The sequence below is a fragment of the Salvelinus fontinalis genome, chromosome 14 (assembly GCF_029448725.1).
Source record: "Salvelinus fontinalis isolate EN_2023a chromosome 14, ASM2944872v1, whole genome shotgun sequence".
NCBI lineage: Eukaryota > Metazoa > Chordata > Actinopteri > Salmoniformes > Salmonidae > Salvelinus > Salvelinus fontinalis.
The window spans coordinates 9,743,700-9,768,604 of NC_074678.1; the positions used below are offsets into that span (position 1 = coordinate 9,743,700).

The 24,905-nt window shown below is 48.7% G+C and overlaps 1 protein-coding gene across 2 annotated transcripts in view; it reads right to left on the minus strand.

Annotated features, from left to right (window-relative positions):
* sned1 (sushi, nidogen and EGF-like domains 1) overlaps nt 1-24,905 on the minus strand; it is a 151,847-nt gene continuing 126,942 nt past the window's right edge. Inside the window, exons 18-31 of one of the 2 annotated variants that reach the window (XM_055943922.1) lie at nt 16,092-16,205; nt 15,583-15,699; nt 15,330-15,424; nt 14,304-14,514; nt 13,822-14,005; nt 12,889-13,001; nt 10,817-11,095; nt 10,452-10,593; nt 9,270-9,352; nt 9,028-9,120; nt 8,722-8,838; nt 8,318-8,405; nt 1,775-1,857; nt 1-1,678 (exon numbers count right to left, since the gene is read on the minus strand). In XM_055943922.1, the coding sequence (XP_055799897.1) occupies nt 1,656-1,678; nt 1,775-1,857; nt 8,318-8,405; nt 8,722-8,838; nt 9,028-9,120; nt 9,270-9,352; nt 10,452-10,593; nt 10,817-11,095; nt 12,889-13,001; nt 13,822-14,005; nt 14,304-14,514; nt 15,330-15,424; nt 15,583-15,699; nt 16,092-16,205 (1,742 nt within the window). In that variant the 3' untranslated portion in view covers nt 1-1,655. The remainder of the gene's footprint in view (nt 1,679-1,774; nt 1,858-8,317; nt 8,406-8,721; nt 8,839-9,027; nt 9,121-9,269; nt 9,353-10,451; nt 10,594-10,816; nt 11,096-12,888; nt 13,002-13,821; nt 14,006-14,303; nt 14,515-15,329; nt 15,425-15,582; nt 15,700-16,091; nt 16,206-24,905) is intronic. The other variant, XM_055943923.1, reaches the window with a different exon arrangement.

A 24,905-nucleotide genomic window follows, 5' to 3' on the forward strand; every position in this document is an offset into this window, starting at 1 on the left:
ACAGGCCAATCTCTGGGCAACATGGGTCATCCTACAGGCCAATCTCTAGACAACATGGGTCATCCTACAGGCCAATCTCTAGACAACATGGGTCATCCTACAGGCCAATCTCTGGGCAACATGGGTCATCCTACAGGCCAATCTCTAGACAACATGGGTCATCCTACAGGCCAATCTCTGGGCAACATGGGTCATCCTACAGGCCAATCTCTGGGCAACATGGGTCATCCTACAGGCCAATCTCTAGACAACATGGGTCATCCTACAGGCCAATCTCTGGGGCAACATGGGTCATCCTACAGGCCAATCTCTGGGGCAACATGGGTCATCCTACAGGCCAATCTCTGGGCAACATGGGTCATCCTACAGGCCAATCTCTGGGGCAACATGGGTCATCCTACAGGCCAATCTCTGGGGCAACATGGGTCATCCTGCAGGCCAATCTCTGGGCAACATGGGTCATCCTACAGGCCAATCTCTGGGGCAACATGGGTCATCCTACAGGCCAATCTCTGGGGCAACATGGGTCATCCTACAGGCCAATCTCTGGGGCAACATGGGTCATCCTACAGGCCAATCTCTGGGCAACATGGGTCATCCTACAGGCTAATCTCTGGGGCAACATGGGTCATCCTACAGGCTAATCTCTGGGCAACATGGGTCATCCTACAGGCTAATCTCTGGGCAACATGGGTCATCCTACAGGCCAATCTCTAGACAACATGGGTCATCCTACAGGCTAATCTCTGGGCAACATGGGTCATCCTACAGGCTAATCTCTGGGCAACATGGGTCATCCTACAGGCTAATCTCTGGGCAACATGGGTCATCCTACAGGCCAATCTCTGGGGCAACATGGGTCATCCTACAGGCCAATCTCTGGGCAACATGGGTCATCCTACAGGCCAATCTCTGGGCAACATGGGTCATCCTACAGGCCAATCTCTGGGCAACATGGGTCATCCTACAGGCCAATCTCTGGGCAACATGGGTCATCCTACAGGCCAATCTCTGGGCAACATGGGTCATCCTACAGGCCAATCTCTGGGCAACATGGGTCATCCTACAGGCCAATCTCTGGGGCAACATGGGTCATCCTACAGGCCAATCTCTGGGGCAACATGGGTCATCCTACAGGCCAATCTCTGGGCAACATGGGTCATCCTACAGGCCAATCTCTGGGGCAACATGGGTCATCCTACAGGCTAATCTCTGGACAACATGGGTCATCCTGCAGGCCAATCTCTGGGGCAACATGGGTCATCCTGCAGGCCAATCTCTGGGCAACATGGGTCATACTATAGGCCAATCTCTGGACAACATGGGTCATCCTACAGGCCAATCTCTGGGCAACATGGGTCATCCTACAGGCCAATCTCTGGGGCAACATGGGTCATCCTGCAGGCCAATCTCTGGGCAACATGGGTCATCCTACAGGCTAATCTCTGGGCAACATGGGTCATCCTGCAGGCCAATCTCTGGGGCAACATGGGTCATCTAAGTGTGTTTTATTTCTCATGTTTCCATTTTGTTATTTTAACTCCGCATCATTGAGGAAAAAGCTTGTAAGTCAGTCAGCATTTCACGGTGAGGTGTTGTATGGGGGCGCATGTGACAAATGACATTTGATATGTATCATGGAAAACCAACCATTATTATTGGCTGTTGGTTCTTCTGTCTGTTGAAACAGAGAAAAGGAGACGATTGTTATTATATTTGAATGACTTTTCTTCAGTACAGGTATAATCCTCTTATTCACACGGTTGTAACTCACTGGGGCTTTTCTTGGGCAGCAACGGTGGTTCACAGATCTCTCGATAGCAAACATCCTGCTGGACTTTATACGTCCTTTTATACCTGCGGAGAACAAATCAAATCAACTAGTATTAGTCACGTGCACTGAATACAACAGGTGTAGTAGACCTTACAGTGAAATGCTGAATACAACAGGTGTAGGTAGACCTTACAGTGAACTGCTGAATACAACAGGTGTAGGTAGACCTTACAGTGAAATGCTGAATACAACAGGTGTAGGTAGACCTTACAGTGAACTGCTGAATACAACAGGTGTAGTAGACCTTACAGTGAACTGCTGAATACAACAGGTGTAGTAGACCTCATAGTGAAATGCTGAATACAGCAGGTGTAGGTAGACCTTACTGTCACGCCCTGGCATTAGTTATCTTTGTTTTCTTTATTATCTTAGTAAGGTCAGGGTGTGACATGGTAGATGTATGTGTCTTGCATTGTCTAGGGTTTTTTGTATGTTTATGGGGCAATGTTTAGTCTAGGTGTATGTATGTCTATGGTTGCCTAGATTGGTTCTCAATCAGAGACAGCTGTCTATCGTTGTCTCTGATTGGGAGCCATATTTAGGCAGCCATAGTCATTAGGTAGTTTTGTGGGTGATTGTCTATGTCTATGTTGCATGTTAGCACTTAGTTTGTATAGCTTCACGTTCGTCGGTTTATTGTTTTGATTTTGTTTGTATAGTATAGTTGTATAGTTCTTCATTTTCGTCTTTATTAAAGTAAATATGTTTTGCTATCACGCTGCGCCTTGGTCCTCCTCTCTTTCACTTTACGACGATCGTGACAGAATCACCCACCAAAATTGGACCAAGCAGCGTGAAAGGAGGGAACAGCGCTTTGTGGAGGAATGGACCCGGGAAAAGGAAGGGTGGAGAACAACATGGGAAGAGATAGACAAGTGGGCGATCGATCCAGAGAAAGTGCCGGAGCCCGCCTGGGATTCGCTGGAGCAGTGCGAGGAGGGTTACAGGATAACGGAGTTGGAGAAAGGAGCACGACGGCGCGGTAGGAAGCCCTCAAGGAAACGCCAAAAGTTTCTTGGGGAGGGGCACATGGGGAGTGTGGCGAGTTCAGATAGGAGACCTCCGTCAACTTCCCGTGCTTACCGTGAGGAGCCGAAGAAGGAACCAGAGCCAGTCGGGCTGATATTGGAGGTGAGCAATGGGAATGATACAGAGACTGTAAAGGATTTAATGGGGAGTTTAGAGGAGAGTGAAATGAGGGAGCTGCTGTGTTGGTGCTTGAGGCCACCCGACAGAGCGTGTGCGGGATGCGATGTTACCTGAGTCAGCTCTCCATACTCGTCCTGAGGTGCGTGCTAACCGTCTGGGAATGACAGTGCCAGTCCCACGAACCAGGCCTCCTGTACGCCTCCCTAGTCCTGCACCTCCTGTAGCAGCCCCACGTACTAGCTCTCCTGTGGCAGCCCCTCGTACCAGTCCTCCGGTTCCGGTACCACGCACCAGGCCTATAGTGCACCTCGACAGTCCAATACGCCCTGTTCCTCTTCCCCACACTCGCCCTGAGGTGCGTGTTCTCGGCCCAGTACCACCAGTGTCAACACCACGCACCAAGCTTCCTGTGTGTCTCCAGAGTCCAGTACGCTCTGTTCCTCCTCCCCGCACTAGCCTTGAGGTGCGTGTCCCCAGCCCGGTACCACCAGTTCCGGCACCACGTACCAGGCCTATAGTGCGCCTCGGCAGTCCAGTACGCCCTGTTCAGCCTCCCCGCACTAGCCCTGAGATGCGTGTCCCCAGCCCGGTACCACCAGTTCCGGCACCACGCACCAGGCCTACTGTGCACCTCAGCCAGCCAGAGTCTGCCGTCTACCCAGCGCCCGTCTGCGCTGTCCGCCTGCCCAGCGCCGTCTGAGCTACCCGTCTGGCCAGCGCCGCCTGCGCTGCCCGTCTGCCAAGCGCCATCTGAGCTGTCCGTTTGCCCAGCGCCGTCTGAGCCGCCCGTCTGTCCTGAGCCGTCAAAGCCGCCCGTCTGTCCAGAGCCACTAGAGCCGTACGTCAGTCAGGAGCCGCTAGAGCCGTCCGTCAGTCAGGAGCCACCAGAGTCGCCCGCCAGTCAGGAGCCGCCAGAGTCGCCCGCCAGTCAGGAGCCGCCAGTGCCGCCCGCCAGTCAGGAGCCACCAGTGCCGCCCGCCAGTCAGGACCTGCCAGAGCCGCCCGCCAGTCAGGACCTGCCAGAGCCGCCCGCCAGTCAGGACCTGCCAGAGCCGCCAGTCAGCCAGGAGCTGCCAGAGCCGCCATCCAGTCAGGAGCTGCCAGAGCTGCCCGCCAGTCATGAGCTGCCCGCCAGTCATGAGCTGCCCTCCAGTCATGAGCTGCCCGCCAGTCATGAGCTGCCATTTAGTCCGGAGCTGCCATTCAGTCCGGAGCTGCCATTCAGTCCGGAGCTGCCCCTCAGTCCCCTCAGTCCGGAGCTGCCCCTCAGTCCGGAGCTGCCCCTCAGTCCGGAGCTGCCCCTCAGTCCGGAGCTGCCCCTCCGTCCAGTGGCGCCCTCTAGGATAGTCTTCAGTCCGGGACTCGCTGTAAGAGTCCTCGCTCCAGAGGCGCCACCAAAGCGGGTATTGACTATGGTGGAGTGGGGGCCATGTCCTGCACCCGAGCCGCCGCCGTAAGAAGGCCCACCCGGACCCTCCCCTTCTATGTCAGGTTTTGCAGCCAGAGTCCGCACCTTTGGGGGGGAGGGTACTGTCACGCCCTGGCCTTAGTTATCTTTGTTTTCTTTATTATTTTAGTTAGGTCAGGGTGTGACATGGGGGATGTATGTGTTTTTTATTGTCTAGGTTTTTTTGTATGTTTATGGGGCAATGTTTAGTCTAGGTGGTGTTTGTAGAGTTCATGGGGTTGTGTTCAGTCTAGGTGTATGTATGTCTATGGTTGCCTAGATTGGTTCTCAATTATAGACAGCTGTCTATCGTTGTCTCTGATTGGGAGCCATATTTAGGCAGCCATAGTCATTAGGTAGTTTGTGGGTGATTGTCTTTGTTTATGTTGCATGTTAGCACTTAGTTTGTATAGCTTCACGTTCGTCTGTTTATTGTTTTGATTTTGTTTGTATAGTATAGTTGTATAGTTCTTCGTTTTCATCTTTATTAAAGTAAAGATGTATTGCTATCCCGCTGCGCCTTGGTCCTCCTCTCTTTCACTTTACGACGATCGTGACACTTACAGTGAACTGCTGAATACAGCAGGTGTAGGTTTACTTACAAGCCCTTAAACAACAATGCAGTTCTAAGAACCCCCCCCCAAAAAAAGTAAGAGATAAGAATAACAAATGATTACAGAGCAGCTGTAAATAACAATAGCGTGGCTTTATACAGGAGGTACCGGTACAGAGTCAATGTGGAGGCTATATACAGGGTGTTACGGTACAGAGTCAATGTGGAGGCTATATACAGGGGGTACCGGTACAGAGTCAATGTGGAGGCTATATACAGGGTGTTACGGTACAGAGTCAATGTGGAGGCTATATACAGGGGGTACCGGTACAGAGTCAATGTGGAGGCTATATACAGGGTATTACGGTACAGAGTCAATGTGGAGGCTATATACAGGGTGTTACGGTACAGAGTCAATGTGGAGGCTATATACAGGGGGTACCGGTACAGAGTCAATGTGGAGGCTATATACAGGAGGTACCGGTACAGAGTCAATGTGGAGGCTATATACAGGGGGTACCGGTACAGAGTCAGTGTGGAGGCTATATACAGGGGGTACGGGTACAGAGTCAATGTGGAGGCTACATACAGGGGGTACGGGTACAGAGACAATGTGGAGGCTATATACAGGGGGTACCGGTACAGAGTCAATATGGAGGCTATATACAGGGGGTACCGGTACAGAGTCAATGTGCGGGTGCACCGGTGTCCAGGTAATTGAGGTAATATGTACATGTAGGTAGAGTTATTAAAGTAACTACGCGTAGGTAATAACAGAGAGGAGCCGCAGTGTAAAATAGGGGGTGGGGGGGACGGCAATGGAAATAGTTTGATTAGCTGTTCAGGTGTCTTATGGCTTGGGGGTAGAAGCTGTTTAGAAGTCTCTTGGACCTAGACTTGGTGCTCCGGTACCGCTTGCCGTGCGGTAGCAGAGAGAACAGTCTATTACTAGGGTGGCTGGAGTCTTTGACCATTTTTAGGGCCTTCCTCTGACACCGCCTGGTAATGAGGTCCTGGATGGCAGGAAGCTTGGCCCCAGTGATGTACTGGGCCGTACACACTACCCTCTGTAGTGCCTTGTGGTCGGAGGCCGAGCAGTTGCCATACCAGGCAGTGATGTAACCCGTCAGGATGCTCTCGATGATGCAGCTGTAAAACCTTTTGAGGATCTGAGGACCCATGCCAAATCTTTTCAGTCTCCTGAGGGGGAAAACGTTTTGTCGTGCCCTCTTCACAACTATTGGACCATGTTAGTTTGTTGGTGATGTGGATACCAAGGAACTTGAAGCTCTCAACCTGCTCCACTACAGCCCCGTCGATGAGAATGGGGACGTGCTTGGTCCTCCTTTTCTTGTAGTCCACAATCATCTCCTTTGTCTTGATCGCGTTGGGGGAGAGGTTGTTGTCCTGGCACCACACAGTCAGGTCTCTGATCTTCTCCCTATAGGCTGTCTCGTCGTTGTCGGGTGATCAGGCCTACCACTGTTGTGTCATCGGCAAACTTAATGATGGTGTTGGAGTCGTGCCTGGCCGTGCAGTCATGAGTGATCAGGGAGTACAGGAGGGGGCTGAGCATGCACCCCTGAGGGGCCCCCCTGTTGAGAATCAGCGTGGCAGATGTGTTGCTACCTACTCTTACCACTTGGCGGCGACCCGTCAGGAAGTCCAGGATCCAGTTGCAGAGGGAGGTGTTTAGTCCCAGGATCCTTAGCTTAGTGATGAGCTTTGAGGGCACTATGGTGTTGAACGCTGAGCTGTAGTCAATGAACAGCATTCTCACATAGGTGTTCCTTTTGTCCGGGTGGGAAAGGACAGTGTGGAGTGCAACAGAGATCTAATTGGAGTGAGTCTAGGGTTTCTGGGATGATGGTGTTGATGTGAGCCATGACCAACCTTTCAAAGCACTTCATGGCTACAGACGTGAGTGCTACGGGTCAGTAGTCATTTAGGCAGGTTACCTTAGTGTTTTTGGGCACAGGGACTATGGTGGTCTGCTTGAAACATGTTGGTATTACAGACTCAGTCAGGGAGAGGTTGAAAATGTCAGTGAAGAAACTTGCCAGTTGGTCAGCGCATGCTCGCAGTACACGTCCTGGTTATCCGTCGGGCCCAGCGGCCTTGTGAATGTTGACCTGTTTAATGGTCTTACTCACACCGGCAGCAGAGAGAGTGATCGCACAGTCTTCCGGAACAGGTGGTGCTCTCATGTATGTTTCAGTGTTATTTGCCTCGAAGCGAGCATAGAAGTAGTTTAGCTCGTCTGGTAGGCTCTTGTCACTGGGCAGCTCTCGGCTGTGCTTCCCTTTGTAGTCTGTAATGGTTTGCAAGCCCTGCCACATCCAACGAGTGTCAGAGCCGGTGTTTGATTCGATCTTAGTCCTGTCTTGATGCTTTGCCTGTTTGATGGTTCGTCGGATGGCGTAGTGGGATTTCTTATAAGCTTCTGGGTTAGAGTCCCGCTCCTTGAAAGCGGCAGCTCTTGCCTTTAGCTCAGTGCGGCTGTTGCCTGTAATCCATGGCTTCTGGATGGGGTATGTACGTACGGTCACTGTGGGGACGTCATCGATGCACTTATTGATGAAGCCAATGACTGATGTGGTGTACTCCTAAATGTTTGACACTCACAGGTAACACTACTACTACTACTACTACTACTGCCGCTTCTACTACTACTACTACTACTACTGCTACTACTACTACTGCCGCTTCTACTACTCTACTACTGCCGCTTCTACTACTACTACTACTTCTGCTACTACTACTACTACTGCCGCTTCTACTACTACTACTGCTTCTGCTGCTGCTACTACTGCTGCTTCTACTACTACTACTACTACTGCTACTACTTCTGCTGCTGCTACTACTACTACTGCCGCTTATACTACTACTACTAATGATGCTACTACTACTTCTACTAGTCTACTACTACTGATACTATTACTACTGATATTACTACTACTACTACTACTACTAGTAGTCTACTACTACGGATACTACTACTACTACTGATACTACTACTACTGATACTACTACTACTGATACTACTACTACTACTAGTCTACTACTACTACTAGTCTACTACTACTGTTACTACTACGGCTGATGCTACTACTACTGATACTACTACTACTACTACTACTGCGACTGATGCTACTACTACTACTACGACTGATGCTACTACTACTACTACTAGTCTACTACTACTGATCCTACTATTACACAGTATATACTATATGCTGTAAAGGCTTCAGTATACCGAGCTTGAGGGTGACATCAGTCCTGACAGGTACAAACATGCACAAGATATCACTGTTGTCCGCTGTTTGACACTCACAGGTAATGGCAGACTTCACCCACCCAGACGGGCATGCTCTTTGTTTCAGAGTAGAGGCGGGTACACGGGTGGGGCACTCGTTGGCAGACTGCAGTCGGGGTTGCGGCAGGACAAAGATAAACAGAGAGAAAGGTGTTAAAACACGGAGAATCTTTGTTCCAGAGGAAGCAACAGTTACAAGGCTGTTAAATGTGAGACGAGGGACTGAGGAGAGCAGGGCGGAGGAAGGGGGAGAGGAAGGTATGGAAGGAGGAAGAGAGGAAGATACGTAAGGAGGAAGGCAGAGAGGAAGGTGGGAGGCTGAGAGGAAGGTACTGAACAGAGCAATCCTCAATCATTAGACATCAACGCCAAAGGAACTGAATAATGGGGTGGGGTGGGGAGGGAGAAAGACATGAACTTACTCAGCTCACACTGCCTGCCCTTGAACCCAGCTGCGCAATTGCAGATGTATGAGTCGCTCCCCTTCTCACACGTACCCCCGTTCAGACAGGGCAGGCTCTGGCAGTCCCGGGACGACTCTGAAACACAGCATACTGTTGTCAGGACCCCAAACAGAGAGAGGCCAGCAGACAAACCAGCAGCTCAGGTTTCACTAAGGCTGCATACGTCCCCTATGACACCCCTATGCTCTTTATTGTACACTACATTTGACCAGAACCCTACAGACAATTTCCGATTGATTCTCTGTCCTGCTGTAGAGAACCTACCAGGCACTTCCTCTTCCTCCTTCCTCTCAGGTGCAAAGCCCATTTGATTAGTTGTCTCCTCCATCCTCTGTAACTGAATAGGAGGCTCAGGCTCTGCAAGGCAAACATATGAACTGTTTCTCAGGAGGTATTTGAGCGAGATAATATTGGCACTCACAAAGTTCTTACTGTTGTCAGACCATCGTGCTGACTGTTAAAGAGGCTGTTTTGCATTATGATATAATGGGGGTTATGATACTTACTAGTGTGGTGTCTGATGACCTTTCTGGGCAGGCTGGTGAACTTAGCTGTTATCCTCCCCTTTCCATCAATCAGTTCTGTGTATCTGGAAGAGAACAAATGATGGCCCGAAGCTTTTACAGAGACAGACAGATAGAGCCTGAGAGGACCAACCTTGTCTAGTTGGCACTAAATAGTCCGTTTACAACGTAGCAGTGAAAGAACAATTTCTGCAATACGTGTGCAACACTGCCCTCTAGTGTCTCATAGCCTTGATAACTTAACCCCCGACAGCCAATCTCTCTCTCTAGTGTCTCATAGCCTTGATAACTTAACCCCCGACAGCCAATCTCTCTCTCTAGTGTCTCATAGCCTTGATAACTTAACCCCGACAGCCAATCTCTCTCTCTAGTGTCTCATAGCCTTGATAACTTAACCCCCGACAGCCAATCTCTCTCTCTAGTGTCTCATAGCCTTGATAACTTAACCCCCGACAGCCAATCTCTCTCTCTAGTGTCTCATAGCCTTGATAACTTAACCCCGACAGCCAATCTCTCTCTCTAGTGTCTCATAGCCTTGATAACTTAACCCCGGACAGCCAATCTCTCTCTCTAGTGTCTCATAGCCTTGATAACTTAACCCCGGACAGCCAATCTCTCTCTCTAGTGTCTCATAGCCTTGATAACTTAACCCCCGACAGCCAATCTCTCTCTCTAGTGTCTCATAGCCTTGATAACTTAACCCCGGACAGCCAATCTCTCTCTCTAGTGTCTCATAGCCTTGATAACTTAACCCCGGACAGCCAATCTCTCTCTCTAGTGTCTCATAGCCTTGATAACTTAACCCCGACAGCCAATCTCTCTCTCTAGTGTCTCATAGCCTTGATAACTTAACCCCCGACAGCCAATCTCTCTCTCTAGTGTCTCATAGCCTTGATAACTTAACCCCCGACAGCCAATCTCTCTCTCTCTGTCTCATAGCCTTGATAACTTAACCCCCGACAGCCAATCTCTCGCTCTCTGTCTGTCTGTCTGTCTCTCTCAGCCTTTCACTCTCCTTTTCTCTCTTTCTACCTTTCACTCTCTCTCACCTGAGCATCTCTTCAGAGTGCTCGCTCTCTCTCTCTGTCTCTCTCTGTCTGTCTGTCTGTCTGTCTGTCTGTCTGTCTGTCTGTCTGTCTGTCTCTCTCTGTCTCACTTACTCACCTGGGCATCTCTTCAGAGTGCTCTCTCTCTCCAGTCACACCCAGGTCCTGAGGTTCAGACGGGGTTAGTGTATGACTCACAGGGGTTCCCACGACAGACGGTCTCTCCCTCGTCCTCCCTCCCCATCGCTCCCCCATCGGTACTGGTCCAGGTAAAGTTAAAGTTAGTTGCATAGGAAGTGGTAAAGGAAAGCTTTCAGACTGAAACAGACAAAACGATAGTCCTAAATGGTAGAAGTTTCAAGTTTGTTCCTGTCTCATTCTGGGCTCTCAGCAGAATTCCCCAGAGCATTACAATGTGAAATCTCAGAGTAGTGCATGTTATAGCAGAAGCTCGTAGTACGGTAGTGGTAACAGGACACTCACATGTGGTGAAGGCCAGGTGTTGTGGTACACTGTGTATGTGTTCCTGTCCTGTGTTCCTAACAGCCATGAGGACTAGGTGGTAGTGTTGTCCCGGAGAAAGCTCTCTCAGTGTATACGTCTCTAACTTCCCATTGGGTAGGAAACGACTCCGGGTGCTCAGGCCTCGTGTCACATTGACCACGAAGCCGTCTGGCAGGTTCCTGGGATGGGGATCCCACGTCACCAGGGCAGAGTTGGAAGTCACATGGGAAAGAGACAGGTTCTGAGGGGGGAGGGGTCCTAGAGGGATGGGGGGGGGGGGGGGCACACAGAGAGAACAGTCTGTCTGTATGCTGATAGAAACAGTTGAGACTAGAGGTCCATCAGACCCCAGAATTCTGAAATTCGGGTCCTAAATTCAGACTTTTGTCTCAGATCTGGAACGGGTCTGACATAATTGCCATAGGTCTCGGGTATGTGCAATTAAAATTGATTTACCGACTGGGGGGGGGGGGGGGGGGAGAGAGAGAGAGAGAGAGAGAGAGAGAGAGAGAGAGAGAGAGAGAGAGAGAGAGAGAGAGAGAGAGAGAGAGAGAGAGAGAGAGAGAGAGAGAGAGAGAGAGAGAGAGAGAGGAGAGAGAGAGAGAGAGAGAGAGAGAGAGAGAGAGAGAGAGAGAGAGAGAGAGAGAGAGAGAGAGAGAGAGAGAGAGAGAGAGAGAGAGAGAGAGAGAGAGAGAGAGAGAGAGAGAGAGAGAGAGAGAGAGAGGAGAGAGAGAGAGAGAGAGAGAGAGAGAGAGAGAGAGAGAGAGAGAGAGAGAGAGAGAGAGAGCCATGAGAACAAGTTTTGATCAGTCATAGAAATAAAAGTGCTGAAAACAAATTGGCTCCCTATTTCAAAAGAAGATGGAGAACAAACTATGAAGGAAAAATACTGGCTTTTATATGTAACTCTCAAATATTTCATTGATATGCGAGAGCCTATGACACATTTGCACTGATACAAGTCTGACTCAGTTGATCCTTATCCTGACAGTTGATCCTGAACCTGACAGTTGATCCTGACAGTTGATCCTGATCCTGACAGTTGATCTTGATCCTGACAGTTGATCTTGATCCTGACAGTTGATCCTGATCCTGACAGTTGATCCTGAACCTGACAGTTGATCTTGATCCTGACAGTTGATCCTGAACCTGACAGTTGATCCTGAACCTGACAGTTGATCCTGAACCTGACAGTTGATCCTGAACCTGACAGTTGATCCTGAACCTGACAGTTGATCCTGAACCTGACAGTTGATCCTGATCCTGACAGTTGATCCTGACAGTTGATCCTGAACCTGACAGTTGATCCTGAACCTGACAGTTGATCCTGATCCTGACAGTTGATCCTGACAGTTGATCTTGATCCTGACAGTTGATCCTAATCCTGACAGTTGATCCTGATCCTGACAGTTGATCCTGATCCTGACAGTTGATCCTGATCCTGACAGTTGATCCTGATCCTGACAGTTGATCCTGAACCTGACAGTTGATCCTGATAGTTGATCCTGACAGTTGATCCTGAACCTGACAGTTGATCCTGAACCTGACAGTTGATCCTGAACCTGACAGTTGATTCTGATCCTGACAGTTGATCCTGACAGTTGATCCTGAACCTGACAGTTGATCCTGAACCTGACAGTTGATCCTGAACCTGACAGTTGATCCTGAACCTGACAGTTGATCCTGACAGTTGATCCTGAACCTGACAGTTGATCCTGAACCTGACAGTTGATCCTGATCCTGACAGTTAATCCTGATCCTGACAGTTGATCCTGATCACATTTTCTACTTGGAGTGGCCATCTTTAAGTGTCTTGTCTCAGGTTAATGAATCCCTCTGCATGGTGGACTACTACTATGATAGGATGAGGATGTTTCCAGATGCTTAACGAATGCATAGCGAATTCCCGAGGTTCATTGAGTTTCTGCTTCTGCATTGCTTTTGGCTGGTTATCTGTAAACTGCTGATTGTAAAAAAGGTCTTTCTAAAATACATGTTTGATTGATTGACTGACTGATTGATTGATTGATGTATGAGACATGATGACCTACTGGTCCAGACTTGCAGCGGTCCAGCAGAGTGACTGGTGGACGGTGACTCGTCTGGTCCGATCCCACTCTGAGTTAGAACATCCACCGTGTACATCTGACCAGGGAGCAGAGAGCTGAAGGGGGAGAAACACAGAAACACAGACAGAAATCCCAGTCATGCAAAATGACACACAAAACCCCCCGATTCTGCTCTGGTCTATGGATGTTTATCAGCGTTGGCTTCACAACGTCATCTACTGGATGAAATGTGTTTTGCCGTGCAGACAGTGCCCTAGAACAGTGGTTCCCAACAAAGGGTAGCCTGGGGGTACTAGGCCTACCCACAGGGGGTACTGGAGAAGACTCATGACACCATAGGTTTACTGGTAAAATGCACATGAGGGGTTTCTTCAGAGTTACTCCGGGCAGAGCAGAATTCAATTGGTGGTACAGTAACTGAGCAAGGGTCAGAACCAATGCCCTAGAACACAGGTGTCAAACTCATTCCACGGAGGGCCGAGTGTCTGCGGGTTTTCGTTCCTCCCTTGTACTTGATTGATGAATTAACATCACTAATTAGTTAGGAACTCCCCACACCTGGTTGTCTAGGGCTTTATTGAAAGGAAAAACCAAAAACCTGCAGACACAAGGCCCTCCGTGGAATGAGTTTGACACCCCTGCCCTAGAAAGTAATATTAAGTGATAGTGATACAGTGGCATCTAGTGGACATAATCAGTATTGCAGGCTGTAAGTCAGTGGTTTTCAACTTTATTTTTGGTCACCACCACCAAATACATCATGCTCTGCCCAGACTACCTCCTCATGGGCATTAGACCAGTAGGCCTATGGTCTCATGAGTCTTTCCAAGTACCCCTGTTGGATAGACTAAGTACTTTGACAACCACTCAAATCTACTGCCAAACTAGTGATAATAATGTTAAATGGAGCAGAACCTGAAGGCATATTCCATTGTGCTGGTGTTGAGCAGAGCGGTGCCAACTCCACTACCGTCCCAGGAGACCAGGGAAAGGCGCACCTGGCTGACAGTAGCATGACGAGCAGCTTGAACCAGCCACCTCAGCCATACCTGGGAGGACGACACGTTGACTACCTGCAGCTGATCCACCCGCCGTGGCCCTGACACACAGAGAGAGATACACAGGTCAGTATACACACACACACACCCACACACACACCCACACACACACACACACACACACACCCACACAGGTCAGTATATACACACACACACGTCAGTATACACACACACGTCAGTATATACACACACACACACACACACACACACACACACACACACACACACACACACACACACACACACACACACACACACACACACACACACACACACACACACGCAAAACGACACTTTACATAAAATGTCACTGTACTGAAGCATTCACAGTCCACTCACTGGTGCGTATGAGAGCGATGGCTGGCTGGCTGATATCGTTGCCGTTGGTGTTTCGTTTCACTGAGAAGGTAGAGATGTTGTATAGCAGACCAGGCACCAGGCCCTGCAGCTGGTAGGTGGACTGCTTCTTGTCCAGGAAGTCAGTCTTCCTGGTCCCGCTGCCGCGGCCCAGGAGATCCAGAGGTGCGTAGGTCACAGCGAACCCACTGACCTACCCATGGGTGGCATGTTCGTTTTAGGACTGAAGCCCAGCAGAGCTTTCTACACAATGCAGTCTCAATATGTGCTAATTAACATTTCGTCTGAAGTGCGTTACTGTGGCTTGAAAACACGATTACGTTTAAAAAAATCGCCAGGTTGGCTTTCGAGGCAGTAGAACTTTAACTAGCTATCTAAGATTGAGGGGAGAGCACCGACATTTTAGCTAGCTAACGTTAGCATTGCTAGCTATTTCTGAAAAACGTTGCTAGTTCATGACAACATTGCCATTTCTCTAAAGTAAATTAGACGACTTCATAATGATAGCAAAGTTATTTTCTACTAATTTGTCTACTTTAGCAATATCATGATATTTCCAGGCCCCTATAGTATAATTGCGATGAAACAGCCCCCTTTCAGAAAGGCGTCAATATGCTGCGGCATCTGTAGTATGTTGATACAGTAACCATGGCAACGACGCGACCGAGTGACGGAGGTGCAACCCCATGAACAAGTATTCAAGGTTTCAGACTCCGTCCTTGATGGCACCCTATTCCCTATATAGTGCACTACTTATGACCAGAACCTCTGAGGGTTATACTACAAATAAGGTTCAATGAGTTAGCCAGCTGACTCTTTTGTTGTTGTTGTTGCTGCTAAAGATAAGCACCATGAAATAAATGGGCAATGGTGTAAGGAATTGTTTATCAAAGTAATCTCTCTAACTCATTGATCTAGCTTGGTAATATACCCCTCTCTTTTCACTGGTGAAAGAGGTCTTCTGACCTCAATGGGTTAAATAAAAACAAATGTATGAATTAAACCGACCAGGCTCTGAGAGGAGGGGTCCGGCAAGTCCCAGCGCAGCACCACCTCATCCTCCTCCACCCGTAGTACATGCAGACCAGAGGGAGGCAACAGGTCTGGGAACAGTGGTAAAATATCATTGGCTATTTCTACCACGAAGAATAGACTTGGTATTGATTGATTGATACATTTATTGAATTTATGGATTTCTTGAATGAAACACCAATAAGAGAATTGATAGTCGATAAGATAGCTGAACGTGATTGACTCTCACCTCTCTCACAGTCCTTGCCTGTGTGACCCACTCTGCAGTTACAGCTGTAGTTCCCTCTCCTGTCGCTATGGCAGAGGCCTCTGTTCCCACACGGCTGCAGTACACAGGGATTCTCCACTAGGGGGAGTCAGAGACCATCTGTCACCACGATGTGCTGCTTTTGTTACTACCACCACAGTAGAAGAGACTGCATGCAAAATGGCACCACAGGAGGTTGGTGGCACCTTAATTAGGGAGGACGGGCTCGCGGTAATGGCTGGAGCAGAATAGGTGGAATGGTATGAAATATATCGAACACGTGGTTTCCATGGTTTCCATGTGTTTGACGCCATTCCATTCACTCCGTTCCAGCCATTATTAAGAGCCGTCCTCCCCTCAGAAGCCGCCACTGAATGACACCCTATTCCCTACATAGTGCACTTCTCCCTACACAGGGCCCTGGTCAAAAGTAGTGCACTATAGAGGGAATAGGGTGCCATTTCAGACTCAACCGGTATAGCTCTACTCACATGACTGGCAGTGGTCCCCCAAGAATCCTTCTTTACACACACACAGGTAGTTGTTCCTGGATCCCCAACACACACCGCCGTTCAAACAGGGGCTGGACTCACACCTGTCCTGTTCTGGAGACACAACACACTCAGAGACAGGAAGGATACAACTGGAATACAGCTGGAGGATACAACTGGAATACAGCTGGAGGATACAACTGGAATAGAGCTGGAGGATACAACTGGAAAACAGCTGGAGGGATACAACTGGAATACAGCTGGAGGATACAACTGGAATACAGCTGGAGGATACAACTGGAATACAGCTGGAGGATACAACTGGAAAACAGCTGGAGGATACAACTGGAAAACAGCTGGAATACAGCTGGAGGGATACAACTGGAATACAGCAAGAGGGCTACATCTGGAATACAGCTGGAGGGATACAACTGGAGGATACAACTGGAGGGATACAACTGGAATACAGCTGGAGGGATACAACTGGAGGGATACAACTGGAATACATCTGGAGGGATACAACTGGAATACAGCAGGAGGGATACAGCTGGAGGGATACAGCTGGGATACAGCTGGAGGGATACAGCTGGAATACAGCTGGAGGGATACAACTGGAATACAGCAAGAGGGCTACATCTGGAATACAGCTGGAGGGATACAACTGGAATACAACTGGAGGATACAACTGGAATACAGCTGGAGGATACAACTGGAATACAACTGGAGGATACATCTGGAATACAACTGGAGGCTACATCTGGAATACAACTGGAGGGATACAACTGGAGGATACAACTGGAATACAACTGGAGGATACAACTGGAATACAGCTGGAGGATACAACTGGAAAACAGCTGGAATACAGCTGGAGGGATACAACTGAAATACAACTGGAATACAGCTGGAGGGATACAACTGGAATACAACTGGAGGGATACAACTGGAGGGATACAACTGGAAGGATACAACTGGAATACAGCTGGAGGGATACAACTGGAATACAGCAAGAGGGCTACATCTGGAATACAGCTGGGGGGATACAACTGGAATACAGCTGGAGGGATACAACTGGAGGATACAACTGGAGGGATACAACTGGAATACATCTGGAGGGATACAACTGGAATACAGCAGGAGGGTACAGCTGGAGGGATACAGCTGGAATACAGCTGGAGGGATACAACTGGAGGGTTACAACTGGAGGGATACAACTGGAGGATACAACTGGAATACAACTGGAGGGATACAACTGGAAAACAGCTGGAGGATACAACTGGAATACAGCTGGAGGGATACAACTGGAATAGAACTGGAGGGATACAACTGGAGGATTACAACTGGAGGGATACAACTGGAATACAGCAAGAGGGCTACATCTGGAATACAGCTGGAGGGATACAACTGGAATACAACTGGAGGATACAACTGGAATACAGCTGGAGGATACAACTGGAATACAACTGGAGGGATACAACTGGAGGATTACAACTGGAGGGATACAACTGGAATACAGCAAGAGGGCTACATCTGGAATACAGCTGGAGGGATACAACTGGAATACAACTGGAGGATACAACTGGAATACAGCTGGAGGATACAACTGGAATACAACTGGAGGATACATCAGGAATACAACTGGAGGATACAACTGGAATACAACTGGAGGATACAACTGGAATACAGCTGGAGGGATATAACTGAAATACAACTGGAGGGATACAACTGGAATACAGCTGGAGGATACAACTGGAATACAGCTGGATGGATACAACTGGAGGATACAACTGGAGGGATACAACTGGAGGGTTACAACTGGAGGGATACAACTGGAGGTTTACAACTGAAGGGATACAACTGGAGGTTTACAACTGAAGGGATACAACTGGAGGATACAACTGGAGGGATACAACTGGAGGGTTACAACTGGAGGGATACAACTGGAGGGTTACAACTGGAGGGATACAACTGGAGGGTTACAACTGGAGGGTTACAACTGGAGGGTTACAACTGGAGGGATACAACTGGAGGGATACAACTGGAGGGATACAACTGGAGGGTTACAACTGGAGGGTTACAACTGGAGGGTTACAACTGGAATACAGCTGGAGGGATACAACTGGAATACAGCTGGAGGGGTATAACTGGAGGGATACAACTGGAGGGATACAACTGGAGGGATACAACTGGAGGGATACAACTGGAGGGTTACAACTGGAGGGTTACAACTGGAGGGATACAACTGGAGGGTTACAACTGGAGGGATACAACTGGAGGGTTACAACTGGAGGGATACAACTGGAGGGTTACAACTGGAGGGATACAACTGGAGGGTTACAACTGGAGGGATACAACTGGAGGGTTACAACTGGAGGGATACAACTGGAGGGTTACAACTGGAGGGATACAACTGGAATACAGCTGGAGGGATACAACTGGAATACAACTGGAGGGATACAACTGGAATACAGCTGGAGGGATTCAACTGGAATACAGCTGGAGGGATACAACTGGAGGGATACAACTGGACGATTACAACTGGAGGGATACAACTGGAATACAGCAAGAGGGCTACATCTGGAATACAGCTGGAGGGATACAACTGGAATACAACTGGAGGATACAACTGGAATACAGCTGGAGGATACAACTGGAATACAACTGGAGGACACATCTGGAATACAACTGGAGGCTACATCTGGAATACAACTGGAGGATATATCTGGAATACAACTGGAGGATACATCTGGAATACAACTGGAGGATACAACTGGAATACAACTGGAGGATACAACTGGAATACAGCTGGAGGATACAACTGGAAAACAGCTGGAGGATACAACTGGAAAACAGCTGGAATACAGCTGGAGGGATACAACTGAAATACAACTGGAATACAGCTGGAGGGATACAACTGGAATACAACTGGAGGGATACAACTGGAGGGATACAACTGGAAGGATACAACTGGAATACAGCTGGAGGGATACAACTGGAATACAGCAAGAGGGCTACATCTGGAATACAGCTGGAGGGATACAACTGGAATACAGCTGGAGGGATACAACTGGAGGATACAACTGGAGGGATACAACTGGAATACATCTGGAGGGATACAACTGGAATACAGCAGGAGGGATACAGCTGGAGGGATACAGCTGGAATACAGCTGGAGGGATACAACTGGAGGGTTACAACTGGAGGGATACAACTGGAGGATACAACTGGAGGGATACAACTGGAAAACAGCTGGAGGATACAACTGGAATACAGCTGGAGGGATACAACTGGAATACAACTGGAGGGATACAACTGGAGGATTACAACTGGAGGGATACAACTGGAATACAGCAAGAGGGCTACATCTGGAATACAGCTGGAGGCATACAACTGGAATACAACTGGAGGATACAACTGGAATACAGCTGGAGGATACAACTGGAATACAACTGGAGGATACATCTGGAATACAACTGGAGGATGCATCTGGAATACAACTGGAGGATGCATCTGCAATACAACTGGAGGATACAACTGGAATACAACTGGAGGATACAACTGGAATACAGCTGGAGGATACAACTGGAATACAGCTGGAGGGATACAACTGAAATACAACTGGAGGGATACAACAGGAATAGAGCTAGAAGGATACAACTGGAATACAGATGGAAGGATACAACTGGAATAAAGATGGAAGGATACAACTGGAATACAGCTGGAGGGTTACAGCTGAAATACAACTGGAGGGATACAACTGGAATACAGCTGGAGGGATACAACTGGAGGGATACAACTGGAGGGAGACAATTGGAATACAGCTGGAGGGATACAACTGGAAGGATACAACTGGAATACAGCTGGAGGGATACAACTGGAGGGTTACAACTGGAGGGTTACAACTGGAGGGATAAAACTGGAAGGATACAACTGGAATACAGCTGGAGGGATACAACTGGAGGGTTACAACTGGAGGGTTACAACTGGAAGGATACAACTGGAATACAGCTGGAGGGATACAACTGGAGGGTTACAACTGGAGGGATACAACTGGAGGGTTACAACTGGAGAGATACAACTGGAGGGTTACAACTGGAGGGTTACAACTGGAAGAATACAGCTGGAGGGATACAACTGGAAGGATACAGCTGGAGGGATACAACTGGAAGGATACAACTGGAAGGATACAACTGGAAGGATACAACTGGAATACAGCTGGAGGGTTACAACTGGAAGGATACAACTGGAGGGTTACAACTGGAGGGTTACAACTGGAGGGGTACAACTGGAGGGATACAACTGGAAGGATACAACTGGAATACAGCTGGAGGGATACAACTGGAGGGTTACAACTGGAGTGTTACAACTGGAGGGATACAACTGGAAGGATACAACTGGAATACAGCTGGAGGGATACAACTGGAGGGTTACAACTGGAGGGTTACAACTGGAGGGATACAACTGGAAGGATACAACTGGAATACAGCTGGAGTGATACAACTGGAGGGTTACAGCTGGAGGGTTACAACTGGAGGGATACAACTGGAGGGATACAACTGGAGGGAGACAATTGGAATACAGCTGGAGGGATACAACTGGAAGGATACAACTGGAATACAGCTGGAAGGATACAACTGGAAGGATACAACTAGAATACAGCTGGAGGGTTACAACTGGAGGGATATAACTGGAGGGATACAACTGGAATACAGCTGGAGGGTTACAACTGGAAGGATACAACTGGAGGGATACAACTGGAAGGATACAACTGGAATAGAACTATAGGGATACAACTGGAGGATTACAACTGGAGGATTACAACTAGAGGGATACAACTGGAGGGATACAACTGGAATACAGCAAGAGGGATACAACTGGAATACAACTGGAGGATACAACTGAAATACAACTGGAGGATACAACTGGAATACAGCTGGAGGGATACAACTGGAGGATACCACTGGAATACAACTGGAGGGATACAACTGAAATACAGCTGGAGGGATACAACTGGAATACAGATGGAAGGATACAACTGGAATACAGCTGGAGGGATACAACTGAAATACAACTGGAGGATACAACTGGAATACAGATGGAAGGATACAACTGGAATAGAGCTAGAAGGATACAACTGGAATACAGCTGGAGGGATACAACTGGAATACAGCTGGAGGGGTCAAACTGGAGGGATACAACTGGAGGGATACAATTGGAAGGATACAACTGGAGGGATACAACTGGAGGATACAACTGGAGGGATACAACTGGAGGGATACAACTGGAGGGTACAACTGGAGGATACAACTGGAAGGATACAACTGGAATACAGCTGGAGGGATACAACTCTTAACCACTAGACTACCACCCAGTTACTGACCCTATCTCTTAACCACTACCACCCAGTTACTGACCCTACCTCTTAACCACTAGACTACCATCCAGTTACTGACCCTACCTCTTAACCACTAGACTACCACCCAGTTACTGACCCTACCTCTTAACCACTAGACTACCACCCAGTTACTGACCCTACCTCTTAACCACTAGCCCCCAGTTACTGACCCTACCTCTTAACCACTAGACTACCACCCAGTTACTGACCCTACCTCTTAACCACTAGACTACCACCCAGTTACTGACCCTACCCCTTAACCACTAGACTACCACCCAGTTACTGACCCTACCTCTTAACCACTAGACTACCACCCAGTTACTGACCCTACCTCTTAACCACTAGACTACCACCCAGTTACTGACCCTACCTCTTAACCACTAGACTACCACCCAGTTACTGACCCTACCTCTTAACCACTAGACTACCACCCAGTTACTGACCCTACCTCTTAACCACTAGACTACCACCCAGTTACTGACCCTACCTCTTAACCACTAGACTACCACCCAGTTACTGACCCTACCTCTTAACCACTAGACTACCACCCAGTTACTGACCCTGCCTCTTAACCACTAGACTACCACCCAGTTACTGACCCTACCTCTTAACCACTAGACTACCACCCAGTTACTGACCCTACCTCTTAACCACTAGACTACCACCCAGTTACTGACCCTACCTCTTAACCACTAGACTACCACCCAGTTACTGACCCTACCTCTTAACCACTAGACTACCACCCAGTTACTGACCCTACCTCTTAACCACTACCACCCAGTTACTGACCCTACCTCTTAACCACTAGACTACCACCCAGTTACTGACCCTACCTCTTAACCACTAGACTACCACCCAGTTACTGACCCTACCTCTTAACCACTAGACTACCACCCAGTTACTGACCCTACCTCTTAACCACTACCACCCAGTTACTGACCCTACCTCTTAACCACTAGACTACCACCCAGTTACTGACCCTACCTCTTAACCACTAGACTACCACCCAGTTACTGACCCTACCTCTTAACCACTAGACTATCACCCAGTTACTGACCCTACCTCTTAACCACTAGACTTCCACCCAGTTACTGACACTACCTCTTAACCACTACCACCCAGTTACTGACCCTACCTCTTAACCACTAGACTACCACCCAGTTACTGACCCTACCTCTTAACCACTAGACTACCACCCAGTTACTGACCCTACCTCTTAACCACTAGACTACCACCCAGTTACTGGCCCTACCTCTTAACCACTAGACTACCACCCAGTTACTGGCCCTACCTCTTAACCACTAGACTACCACCCAGTTACTGGCCCTACCTCTTAACCACTACCACCCAGTTACTGACCCTACCTCTTAACCACTAGACTACCACCCAGTTACTGACCCTACCTCCTAACCACTAGACTACCACCCAGTTACTGACCCTACCTCTTAACCACTAGACTACCACCCAGTTACTGACCCTACCTCTTAACCACTACCACCCAGTTACTGACCCTACCTCTTAACCACTAGACTACCACCCAGTTACTGACCCTACCTCTTAACCACTAGACTACCACCCAGTTACTGACCCTACCTCTTAACCACTAGACTACCACCCAGTTACTGACCCTACCTCTTAACCACTAGACTACCACCCAGTTACTGACCCTACCTCTTAACCACTAGACTACCACCCAGTTACTGACCCTACCTCTTAACCACTAGACTACCACCCAGTTACTGACCCTACCTCTTAACCACTAGACTACCACCCAGTTACTGACCCTACCTCTTAACCACTAGACTACCACCCAGTTACTGACCCTACCTCTTAACCACTAGACTACCACCCAGTTACTGACCCTACCTCTTAACCACTACCACCCAGTTACTGACCCTACCTCTTAACCACTACCACCCAGTTACTGACCCTACCTCTTAACCACTACCACCCAGTTACTGACCCTACCTCTTAACCACTAGACTACCACCCAGTTACTGGCCCTACCTCTTAACCTCTTAACCACTAGACTACCACCCAGTTACTGGCCCTACCTCTTAACCACTAGACTACCACCCAGTTACTGACCCTACCTCTTAACCACTAGACTACCACCCAGTTACTGACCCTACCTCTTAACCACTAGACTACCACCCAGTTACTGGCCCTACCTCTTAACCACTAGACTACCACCCAGTTACTGACCCTACCTCTTAACCACTAGACTACCACCCAGTTACTGACCCTGCCTCTTAACCACTAGACTACCACCCAGTTACTGACCCTACCTCTTAACCACTACCACCCAGTTACTGGCCCTACCTCTTAACCACTAGACTACCACCCAGTTACTGACCCTACCTCTTAACCACTACCACCCAGTTACTGACCCTACCTCTTAACCACTAGACTACCACCCAGTTACTGACCCTACCTCTTAACCACTAGACTACCACCCAGTTACTGACCCTACCTCTTAACCACTAGACTACCACCCAGTTACTGACCCTACCTCTTAACCACTAGACTACCACCCAGTTACTGACCCTACCTCTTAACCACTAGACTACCACCCAGTTACTGACCCTACCTCTTAACCACTAGACTACCACCCAGTTACTGACCCTACCTCTTAACCACTAGACTACCACCCAGTTACTGACCCTACCTCTTAACCACTAGACTACCACCCAGTTACTGACCCTGCCTCTTAACCACTAGACTACCACCCAGTTACTGACCCTACCTCTTAACCACTAGACTACCACCCAGTTACTGACCCTACCTCTTAACCACTAGACTACCACCCAGTTACTGACCCTACCTCTTAACCACTACCACCCAGTTACTGACCCTACCTCTTAACCACTAGACTACCACCCAGTTACTGACCCTACCTCTTAACCACTAGACTACCACCCAGTTACTGACCCTACCTCTTAACCACTAGACTACCACCCAGTTACTGACCCTACCTCTTAACCACTAGACTACCACCCAGTTACTGACCCTACCTCTTAACCACTAGACTACCACCCAGTTACTGACCCTACCTCTTAACCACTAGACTACCACCCAGTTACTGACCCTGCCTCTTAACCACTAGACTACCACCCAGTTACTGACCCTACCTCTTAACCACTAGACTACCACCCAGTTACTGACCCTACCTCTTAACCACTAGACTACCACCCAGTTACTGGCCCTACCTCTTAACCACTACCACCCAGTTACTGACCCTACCTCTTAACCACTAGACTACCACCCAGTTACTGACCCTACCTCTTAACCACTAGACTACCACCCAGTTACTGACCCTACCTCTTAACCACTAGACTACCACCCAGTTACTGACCCTACCTCTTAACCACTAGACTACCACCCAGTTACTGACCCTACCTCTTAACCACTACCACCCAGTT